The sequence below is a fragment of the Siniperca chuatsi genome, linkage group LG7 (assembly GCF_020085105.1).
Source record: "Siniperca chuatsi isolate FFG_IHB_CAS linkage group LG7, ASM2008510v1, whole genome shotgun sequence".
In the NCBI taxonomy this organism is placed as follows: Eukaryota; Metazoa; Chordata; class Actinopteri; order Centrarchiformes; family Sinipercidae; genus Siniperca; species Siniperca chuatsi.
In genome coordinates, this window is record NC_058048.1 from 20698265 (window position 1) to 20709848 (window position 11584).

The 11584-nt window shown below is 40.4% G+C and overlaps 2 protein-coding genes across 6 annotated transcripts in view; both read right to left on the reverse strand.

Moving 5' to 3' along the window:
• The window catches only part of plch1 (phospholipase C, eta 1), a 62136-nt gene extending 55489 nt beyond the window's left edge, over positions 1 to 6647 (reverse strand). For 3 of the 4 annotated variants that reach the window (XM_044203698.1, XM_044203697.1, XM_044203695.1), the window contains exon 1: positions 6400 to 6642. The gene's annotated coding sequence lies outside the window, so the exon portion shown is untranslated. Of the gene's footprint in view, positions 1 to 6399 lie in introns of all 4 variants that reach the window. The other variant, XM_044203699.1, reaches the window with a different exon arrangement.
• A 1658-nt stretch (positions 6648 to 8305) lies between these two features.
• c18h3orf33 (c18h3orf33 homolog (H. sapiens)) lies at positions 8306 to 11413 on the reverse strand. Of its 2 annotated transcripts, none has more exons than XM_044203709.1 (5): positions 11223 to 11413; positions 10787 to 10846; positions 10277 to 10436; positions 9057 to 9217; positions 8306 to 8910 (listed from the first exon to the last, which is right to left on the reverse strand). In XM_044203709.1, the coding sequence occupies exons 1-5, from the start codon at positions 11358 to 11360 to the stop codon at positions 8653 to 8655; spliced, it is 777 nt and encodes a 258-aa protein (XP_044059644.1). In that variant the 5' UTR covers positions 11361 to 11413; the 3' UTR covers positions 8306 to 8652. The 2 variants fall into 2 exon arrangements, with proteins under 2 accessions (XP_044059644.1, XP_044059646.1); XM_044203711.1 differs by having other exon boundaries at positions 8306 to 8907; positions 11223 to 11411.
• Between the last annotated feature and the right edge of the window lie 171 nt (positions 11414 to 11584).

Sequence of the window (11584 nt, forward strand, 5' to 3'; positions counted from 1 at the left end):
ACACACACACACTCACACACAGGAGATATATAGATCTAGAAAGGATCGGAGCCTCAGGAACAGTTCTTGGCGTCTGGTGCCGGCTGACCTAAGGAGAGGTGACTGTCTGGTTGAACACGTAGAGCTCACGGGTCAAGTATCTTTGAGGTGAAAGTACTTTCCTGTTACCCTGCCACCACCTCACTTTAAAACACAGAAGCCTGTTATGTCTGTGATGTTTATGACAGACTATATTTTGCTTTGAACTCACTGTAGAGCACAGCCCCTTGTGGCTTACTGCTTAATTATAGAATCATGTTTCTAAATTACTGTTTGTTTTCATAACAGAGTCCAAATCAGAGATAGGAGCCAAGCAGAGGTACATGACTGGAGACATTGTTTGAGCAGCTTTAATGGCATGTCAGGTCGTGATACAGCTAGATTATATGAATCCACCATAAACACTGAAGTCACATGGCAAGAAAAGCTTACCAGAATGTGAAAGTTAGTTAGCTTTTACAAATAAGCTGCAAAAAGTTACACAGCAAATAGATCATAGATAACGATCATGGAGACTGTCTATGATCATTAGTATTTATGTGATACTGTCACAAACATAACAAGCAAAAAACACATATTTGCACACTGGGCTTGTATTCAGCAATGACAGACAAGTATGACTATCCCAATATTTACAAATTAAGGGGAAAGTTCTACATTTTGGGAAATGCGCTTATTTGCTTTCTTGCCGAGAGTTAGATGAGTAGATTGTTACTGCTCTCATGCTTGTCTTTTAAATATGAAGCTACAAAGCCAGCAGCTTGTTAGCTTAGCTTAGCTTAGCATACTACCTACCAGAACCTCAAAAGTTCACTAATCAACACGTTAATTCTCCTTTGTTTAATTGGTACAAAAACAGAAGTGTAAAAATGGCACATTGTAGTTTTACAGGGGTTGTGTGCTGACTATTTCTTGGCCGGTAGCAGTGACTGCCTGGAGTCTTGTCGTCATGGCGAGGTTGTCCGGCAACCAGCAGAGACTGGTTTTGTACAGATTAAACAAACAAGATGTAACCTGTTAATTTGTGAGCTTTAGAGGTGCTGGTAGGTGGATTTTTTTCACCTTTGGACAGAGCCAGGTTAGCTGTTTCCCCCTGTTTCCAGTCTTTATGCTAAGCTAAGCTAACCTGGCTGAGGCTGCTGGCTTCATATTTACCACACAGACATGACAATAGTCTTGACATCTATCTTTTGTCAAGAAAGCAAATAAGCATATTTGCCAAAAAGTCAAACTATTCCTTTAATAATACAAACAGGTTAATAAAAAATAAACATATGGTTTATAAACCAAACCAAGTGTGTGTCAGTGCATGTTGTGTGACTTAGTAAAGTGACTCTGCTTCACCTCTTCTGACTGCGTGTAACACTAGTAGCCTTCTCATCTACAGGAGGGCCCAGACCTCAGGGGAATACAGTCTTTCCTGTCTATCAGGCTACTGGGAGAGAAAGCATCTTAAAAATAAATGTTTCACTGCCAGACTGCCTGATAAGCCTCTGGATAAGCCTCAGGAAGTAGGTTGAGGATGCCTTCAAGTTAAAAGTTTTGTTGTAGTATTTAAATCAAACGGAAGTACAAATACAATCTGAAACATGTGGATGCAGCATTTTAGTATTTACACTTATCCTGTCTGCCCTGCATGTAAAATACACATTTTATTTGACAGATTTGATGAGGAGATTTCAGTTCTTATCTAGCTCAATAACAATTGGCGGCTGCGGTATATATTTCACCCATTAACTGTAGGGGTACTACTGTGTCTTTCAAATATAACATTTGAAGGCAGACCTTAGACACTGCAATCAAAATTTCTTCATTAGAAGCAAAAATAGTGAAAAAATAATGACATGGATGAAGGGCTGGGCAATATGGCCAAAAAATAAAATCTTTATGTTTTTCATCATATTTTTTAGGTCTTCATGTGCAAGACAGATGAGTAGGAATAATAAAAGAACTGCACCTGCAAGGCTGTCATCGTTAAGCATACTCAAAGTATAGTATAGTAAAATATGAGTACCAGAAGCTTCAATTAAGTAGAGCATGAACATAAACTTTAATAATCAATTTCAGATAGAGCAGAAAAGTCTGCTCGCTAATCATCTTTTTGTGTTTCTTGACAAGATATCTGTAATATCCACCACCACTCACTGCCAACCACTTCACCTCTTGTAACCAGATAATGCCTCCTCAACAAACACAGAGAGCGCCGATCAGTCTTTTGTCAGTCCGTCCCTCTTGTAGATGCAACCGTTAGATTCATTAAGAGATAGCCTGAGCAAGCTAGCCACCTGAAGACTTGTAAAGGGCGGTAGATGTGCCGCAGATGCAGCTATCATCAACGTTACCTTTTGACTAAACGTAACCCTTTTGTGCATGTTGTAGGCTAATAACTAGATTTTCACAATGTGCACACTTACCGCATCATAAAAAACAAAAATTAATCGAATTAATCATATTAATTTAATAGAACCCTACATGGATGAGATGTCTAGTAGGCCTACTTAAAGACAGCACGAAAGTACCATTTTCAGTGACAGCTCAACAAAACCAAGTAAACTGCACCTATAATTTATTGAAGAACACTTTTATATCTAACTTTAGTCATAATTTAACCTCCTGGTTTAACCTCGATTATCTGCTAATCTGCTAAACTGTTGGCTTGCTGGCATTTTGTTTAGTCATTTTCTTTGCCCCATCAGACTTCATTGTAGCAATGTCTCCTTGTTATCATGTTATCATAATTGATGTTAATTATGCCCAAACCTATGAAGATAAGACTCAAGACGTAGTTAACCATAAATCTCTTTAAGGGGCTGTTTAGTTTGCATGGCACATGTGACATGGCACGAATCACCCCTCATATTGACACTTTTGTATGTAACAATGGCCCGCTCATGACACAGAAACAAAGAGAGCTACATCTGTCACCCCATATTGACACATGCCAAAGAGCACTCTATTTAAACATGAATAATGAGATATACAATGATTGTTCTATTTTATGTGACCAGCTGCCATAAATGCTGTGTGATTATCAACCTTGTTTAGAATTTTAAAAGAAAATCTGTTAGTGTCTCAGTAGTTACAACTTTCTATATCCAACACAGTTATGTTGCTCCATATATATCTCCCTTCACTACAAGTCAATTGGGATGGATGAGGAACCATCCAGGTGCCTGTACACCACCTTGCTGTTCCACAGAGTCAATGCGTAGCTTGGAATTGCTTGGTAAGCAGTTATCACAACAGCGAGTAAACAGTCTTGGTATGCTGATGGTTTCGAAAACAACCTGAGTGCTCCTTAACTCACTAACTCCTTGATATATCAAAATATAAGCTGTAAAGGCAACATGGGGAATGGAGGTAAACAGCATTTTCTGAAATGCTTTCTATAAAATAAAGTTTCTGTGTAATGTGTTTGTGTTCTAGGTGTGCACATGTTTGCGCATTAGGGGTTAGTGGTGGTCAGATATTGCCTTTCTTATCAAAGACTCACAGGAGGCATGTAAAATATTTGTAGTGTGTGGTGCATCACAACAGTGTGTATTCCTGCTAACAATTAATAACATAAAAAATATCTATTTATTGTCCATCTCTATACTGTTCTGAAGATCCTATTTTTTATTATTCAAAGGTCACATTTTAACTTTAGATTCAAGATCATCTACATGGAATGTCATCATGTTTTTTTCATTATTGAGTACTTTTCAAATTATTTTCTTGATTAACCGATTTATTGTTAATAAATAGTAAAAATGACTGATCACAATTGTGGCATCTTCAAATTGCTTGTTTTGTCTGACTATCAGTTCAAAGCCCAAAGATATTCAATTTATAATTATATATAACCAAAGAAAGCTGTAAATCATCACATTTGAGAAGCTGGAACAAGAGTATTTTTGGCAATTTTGCTGAGAACATTCTTTAAACAGTAGCGATTATCAAAATTGTTGCAGATTAATTTTCTGATGATCAACTAATTGATTAATGAATTTATCATTTCAGCCCTACAAAACAGCTATAATATGTGTTCACCAGGCTAAGGGGAAACAAGAGGAAGTTGTAACATCTAGATTGTCCAGCCAGTCAGTGAGCCTTTGACCTGATAAGTTGACAGAGCGAACCTTGAGGCAGTGGGGTTACTGAGGGTTCACAGTTTTGTGAGGGGCAGTGAGGCTATCTGAGCTTGTCAACAGATGCCGTACCGACATCATGGAGTCGTAAAAACAAAAATGTGCGAACTGTGGAATCTCCTCTGGAAAAGTGCTGCGTGTCCTAACTTATGTACTGTCTAGATTTAAAGCTGACATAGATATCATGAGAGCACCTATGTTTAGAGAATCATAAAGTGTCAAAATATTTTCTAGTACATCCTGAAATTATTAATTTAATCCAAAAAATGCTATAGATTCTACCATTTGTAAACATTCATCCAAACTCTGAAACTCTGTCTCCAGAGGCAGAATATCGAGTATACGGCATGTTTTTAACTTTCATGTGTGCATGTGTGGTAGAACGTGTGTGTGGTGGGGTCATCTTGCTTTACTGTGGAATTGAGGGGTGGGTGGGTAAGGTCATAAGTCAAGCCCTGGGATCCATTTCAGACAGAGACCCCCCCTCCCCATGTCTTCCTCCTGTTTCAATCCTTTACTTTTACTTTCAGGTTTTGGACTCAATCTGCCTGTTTAACGTCCTCATTGACAAGAGAAAACTGTCCATTTGCTGCTGGAGTAAGCAAACTTGTATGGAGCGGTGGCTTAGTGGCAGAGCGGGTTGTCCACCAATCAGAAGGTTGGCAGTTTGATCCCGGCTTCCCCCAGCCAGTCTCGGACAAGACACTGAACCCCAAATGACTCCCAAGGGCTGTACCTTTGGTGTGTGAACGACTAGCTAGTTTCTTTAGACTGATGAGCGTCAGTGTGTGAAGTGCTTTGAGTAATAACTACAATGGCACTATACAAGTACAGTCTATTTACCATTTCAGTGTTTGTAATATGAGCAAGTGCATGATTGGCCTCTGACATATAGTAGCACAAAGTGACAGCTTGTTCATTTTTCTGAAAGTTGTGTCACAAAGTCACTCTCTACTTTTATATTTCTATCTCTTAAAGTTTGATTCATTCAGTCCCAAAGTGTTCACCCACTCAGTCCTCCTCCCTTAATTTCCACCAAGAAACTTCAATTATTCATGAGGGATCACAGCACCCACGGGATCACAGCACCCACAAAGAGTCATGTTTCCACTCCTACAACCCTACACCAGCAAGCTGATACACTGTTCACAATACTTCAAGTCACCAAATAACAAGGGAGTCACTTTACGGCTGATGCATTCCTTCACACACACACAGCCTCTACAGTGCACATGGGTGTGTGATGGCATGGCTATCCAGTTGAAAGTTGCTTGCCACTAAGAGTTTATAGTGACAGCAGGTGCAAGCAAATATTTGCCTTATTTGAAGAAATTTTCAATTAACAAGGCTTAACAAGGCTGCACATGAAAAGTGACTGAATTTGGACCTGAGGCCTATATGCATGTATCAGTTTACATGTAAGCTTCACCAACTCTGCCTGACAAAGACACTCCTTGTATGAGATGTTGACAACACTCTATAAGGTTTATCAGGCAGGAGCGAAGATGGAGAGTTAACCTTTGTGTTTTTGGGGTGCATTTCAATGAGTGTCACACCAGCTCTCTGTCTCTTTAAATCTCTTTGTCTTTCACACCCGGCCAACTACACACAACCACTCAAATCAAATCAAAAAATCCCCAAGGACTCTGCTCTCGGACGGGGGAGTGCCCCATCTCTTTCTCTCTGGGATGGCTACCGGCTGAGTGTAATAAAGGCCTTTGTTCCCTGCTGCAAATCTCAGTTGTTAAACACAATGGGAAGGAGCACCAAAATGTGAAAAGCATTCAGCAGAAAATGCTTTATCAATCACACAGATGAGATATTGATTCTAGTAGCAAACAAGCCAAAGTACATGACAAAAATATATATATGATGACATTAGCTCATTAGCTCAATTTGTGGTTGCCAAATGATTCAAGAATGGACTGGTACAGTAAAGATAAGGATTGAAATGTCTTGAGTTTCTATTTTACAGAGTCTGTGTCCAGGCACACAGGTTTAACAGGTGCACATCTGCTTGGATACTGTATACAGTATCCTACCAACAGTAAATTTAAAGTGACAGCTAACCGTGTGCAGATTGCCATAGTCAGAAAAGTGCACAGTTAAGTTTCAAGAAAAAGGTTTAAGGTAGTTAAATGCACATTGTGAGATATAATATTGTGCTGTTTATCTAAAAAAAAAAAGTCAGTCCTTCATGAATCACATCAAGCATCATAAGCTTACTTACTTCTGTCACTTTCAGATTTTGAAACCACGTTGTCAGCTTCCTCACAAAATCTTGTCACTTTCACCAGAGCAGTAGTCCTTCAGGCGCTGAACGTCCATGGCACAGGGCACAAACGTAATACAAGTCGGTGATAGTCCCAGCAGTGTGGTTTCAGGGGGAGAGAATGTCCCAACAACTTTACTGGTGTGGGCAAGTACCCACCACTACATCATGCACAGTGCCTTTTCAAATAACTACTACTAGTGTGGGACCAATGGATTTGGGAAAAACCTGGAATGGATTTTGGAGTGGAACACATTTCCAGAAGAGAGCCAAAGCGATGGTTAACTCATTTATTCAGTCCTTCCATTCAAATTTAGGAACAAAAGAGAAAACAGACTCATTACATTCTTATATATCACAATTCAAGAACAATGACATAAACCTCCATAAGCTGATATCCTTATTGCCCTTTTTTACCCTGTGACAATACCTTATTTTTCTTTCTTTTAATTGGATGAAATATCAATAATACTATATTTGACATTGTAATCATTTTATTTTAATTCTACTAGTCATCATTTTGTCCAGTAGTATTTAAAAGATGATGAAGGAAGTGTTTTTTTAAGTGATCTTTGCTCCTTTGAATCATTAAGTTGCTCCTTCAAGATTAAATTTGGACAAATGGCAAGTGACCCATGCAGTACATTGGTGCACATATGTCCACAGTAAATATGGATAATTGATTGTACAAATCTTAAATTATTATCTCTGTTAAAAAAGATGCAGTGCACACTAAATATTACCAAGACATCTAAAACTTTTAAATCTCCTAAATAAACAGCACTGATTCTCTGCACTTTCCAGCTTCAGAAACTTAAGTCTGCCTTCCCCGTGTTGTCTGTCTCAGCCGTGGTTTCCCTCCCACTCCTCCCTCAGTGACAGTTCAAAGTCTGGCAGCAACAGCCATCAGCCTGATATGCACCTTACAATTTAAACCAGCCCACCAATCACAAGCCTCTTTGGCCGTAACAGTCGCTAGTAACATTTGCACAACAAAAGAGAGCTGATTCATCACCCCCCACCCCTTTCCCTTCCACTGAGACTCCTCCTCTACTGCCTTTGTCCTCGGACCCAAAATCCCCTTCTACCCCTGTGACCCTCCTCCCCTTTGCACTAATCTCCTTGCGCCCACTAGATTGACTGCTTCAAGACTACCTCTCACTGCACCGAGACCCCCTCACCCTGCACCCCACAGGACACACATCACAGTCTGGCCTCATGTGCAGGCCCTCCTCTTCTTCCTCCTCCTCCTCCTCTGCTGCCTTGCATGGATGAAGCATGGATAACAATCACAGCACATGGAAGCACAAGGTGTAATTTTGGCAGTGGACTTGTACTGCAAACAATAATGACACATGAGCATAATCCTGGACACAGGAAATCTGCTTTGGGGCTTATTCGTCAGCAGGGGTTGGTGTACACTCATTGGAACAAAATCAACAGATAAAACTCGTGTTTTTTTCCTCTGTTATGTGTTTTCATTTATTTCTACAAGTATGCCATATAATGATATGAAATGAAAGGCAGTTTACAGGCTTGGTCTCTATTCTGTTCTATTTCAGTGCATTAATTCTCAAATGTTTTGGTCACATTACAGATAAAAGGTCCCTCTTTGTAGGTACTTAAAGACCCCCACACATACACAATATGTAAGGCTCCCATGGGGATTGAGGGCGGCCAATATAGAGTTTAGCCTTTGCTTCGCTTCGTATTTCACATTTGGTGTTTCTATAACAACAGTGATCTCAGAGAGGGACAAGTGGTCCCCCCTCTCCATTTTGAACACCATTAACATACCCCGCCCCCGTCTTGTGTTTAGTGGGGTGTCCCCCACACACACACACACACACACCAACAGAGCAGGCTGTGCTTAGCTGTGATTTAATGGGGTAAGTGAAAGCTGAGGGATTAGTATCAGGGTTTGAGACCTTTTTAATCATGTCAAACTTCTGAAGACTGTGAAATACAGTAAAAAATAAACTATAAACCTCTCTTTTTGGAACTGTTTTCATAGCACTGAGAAGCATATCTGTCACACAAAACAGATTAGTGTTTAGGATGGCACTTTCTTAAACCTGCAGTTAAGACTTTTAAACTCCTTTTAGATGTGTCAGTATATCAGCTGGCAGTAACAGATTGTGTGCTTTCACATTTTGATTATTTCAGAGCTCAAAAACACTTCTGTCTTGAAACAATCAGTCACTCAGTGCATCAAGTCCTCTTAAAGATCCTCCTCATCCGTCTGACTAAAGCATTGTCCCTGATAGCCTTGGAGGCCCTCTCCCATAGGCTGTCCTGCTTCCACAGTCCCCGCCCCTTCCTCTCAGCTTTGACCTCTGCCCTGTGCAGCCGTTTGTGAAGACGCCAGTAGAGGCGAGAGTCAGGCAGGACTCCGACAACAGGCGCAGTGCGAGCCAGACCGAGCCTGAGGGCCTCTTCGTTCATATAGTAGCTCCACATCGACCCCTGCTGGAGAGATGAGGGAAGACAGGGAAATTAGTTCATGAAATATATACTCCTATCAGTCTCACATTAAGTATATGATTAACGACATATCCTTAAATTTTTTTCAGACACTGGCTGAGAGACTGATAATTTCCCCCCTTTGCCCTCACCCTGCTTTGAGACACCAAACAGTGTAGTGTGTCATCCTCTCGGCTGATAAGTTTTAACCACACTGTTTGGGCAGGAGCCAGGTTCTTCTGCAGCCATACCCTGCCCTCTGGAGTCATCTCCACTCCTGCAAGATTCACCAGCATCGAGGACGTGCACACACCTAGAGAGGACAAAGAAGGTGTACGTGTTACAGTAAAGCATAATATCTGACCTGTGGAGTTTCCTATTCACTTGTGTGTAGTTATGCACACTCTGTAGAAAACTGATTATGATTAGGGCTGAAATTTTATTTTTGATAATAGTGCTGATATGATGCCTGAGTGCCAAAACTATGCCTTTTTTCGTTACCTTACTTTAAGAAATATAAACATGTTTTTCTACTCTCATTTTTTTATTTAACAAAAGGAGGTAAACTTTTCAAATGTCAAATGTTGTCTAAACACAAGCAGCTGTACATGAACTTTGCCAACATTAATTGCTTCAAATCAGTAACTAAACAAGACTACAAATTTGATCAGACATTTGATGCCAGCTTCCACAGACACATTTCAGTTAGTACCAGAAAAAGTTTTGTGGTATTGAGATTAAATATCAAGCCCTAATTATGGTTAACTGTGGCTTCATATGAAAAATAGCAAACTCAGACCAATCTCGCCTATGAGTTAAATGCCAGTAAATTATCTTTGTGTCACAGCCACAGTCCCAAATGATGGGTCTAACCAGCTTTAACATGTGGGAGGTCAAGTGGGACGAAGGTAATATTTGAAATAGCTAGACAAGAGCCAATCTGTTCATGTGAGTCCTTCACACTGAAGTTGCTGATGGAGCAGTCTATATAAAGCACAAGCTGCTTGATTTTATTGCTCAGTGAATACCATGATTTGATAACACAGCTAACAAGCTTACCTGTCACTCTCACTCATGAAAAGATGACATAATGCAACAGAGTCTGACTTTACAAAGTAAAAATGTCACAATGACATTTTTGGTGTAACAAAATAAAAAGGTGCCCCTGGAGTAAATTGTCGTGCTGTTGAACCTACGAGACAAGCAGTGGGTGGGATTTGTGTTACTGGCACAAATTGGATGCGCTGATTAGACCATTTTAATTAATCAGACTCCCAATAGGTTATTCTTGTGTAGCTGTCTTTCCATCATCCGTGTGTGTGTGTCTGTGTGCAGGCCTTCATGATTTCACTCTAAGGACAGCCCACATTACCTTTGTGTTTTGAAAGTAACGGAGAAAGGACTGGCAGATAAATCGGGACATGTTCCACTTCAAGTCCTTTCTCTGTGACTGAATGAACTTTCCCACGAAGGCTGACGTTCCTCTCAATGAAACGAGCAGGGATCTCAGACGCAGCTTGAAATTTGGTGATCTGAAGAGGTGGAATGAGACAGCTGAGTGGCAACTTTTAATAACTAAAGTAAAATATCTGAAAATGCATTTCATTCACATCCTACAAGTCTAATATTATAAATATGCAATGAGATTTGGAATTAACTGGGTCAAAAGAAGGAGCCTTTTGGTCTTAATCAAGCTGTTTGTCAGCAAGAATCTATACAGTTTCCACTTTACTGAGGAGTATTAGTGTCTAAATTTAGCCTGAAACATAGTAGGGAAGCTGTTATTATATATATATATATATATGGGCAACAGCAAAAATACACATTAGCAGAGTCTGTTATTTTATCAACATTTGAGGGTCTCTTTGCCTTTCTCTCTTACCAGTTTGATACTCCTTGCTATTACAATAACACCAGCAACTGCCAGTCCGGTGCTTATGTTCTGTGTGAGAGACAAGAGAGCGGTTTAGAGTTGACAGGATGACAGTGATACCATCAGCCCAGCTGAACATGTGCTGGACAGTGATAATAGTGACGCAGGGGCATCAAAAACCCACTGGGGACCACTGGTGATGCCTGACAGGCTATCTGGTCAGTGACGCCATATGGTACAGAGGAATAGTTTGGAGGGAACTGGTCCTAAATGGGTTTTTTTTTTAAATCCCCCCTCCCCCCATCTGTCCCTAAGTAACCTCGAACTTCAAGTCTAAATGTAGATCCCGGTGGCTCACGAACACTATGGCAATGAAGTGACCATATTGCACATTCATTCCCATGCATCACCAGTCAATTCCAGGTCACACAAAGGAGACTCCTACCCGCACAAGTGCTAAATGATCATCTGCGAACTGAGATATTAAAGACACGATGTTCTGAGACGACTGGTTTCCTTGATCTCTTTGTTGTCTGTCTTTCATTTCCTCCTCAGTTTCTGTTTCCCTGGAAGACTCCGGCATGTTGTTGACATTTGCTCGATGCCTCTGACGCTCCGCCTATTTGGGAGGGACCTACAAGGGTTTTGCTTGCGTAAAGTCTCCGCCCTGTGGTTTGCTGTGGAGATGACAGGCTGGTGTTGAAGTGCGCCTGAATGCAAAGTTGATATATGTTATAAAACCTCACAAAATTGCAATAATGTACGCTCTACACTGTGAATGTCAAAGCTATTAACTGCCTAAAGCTC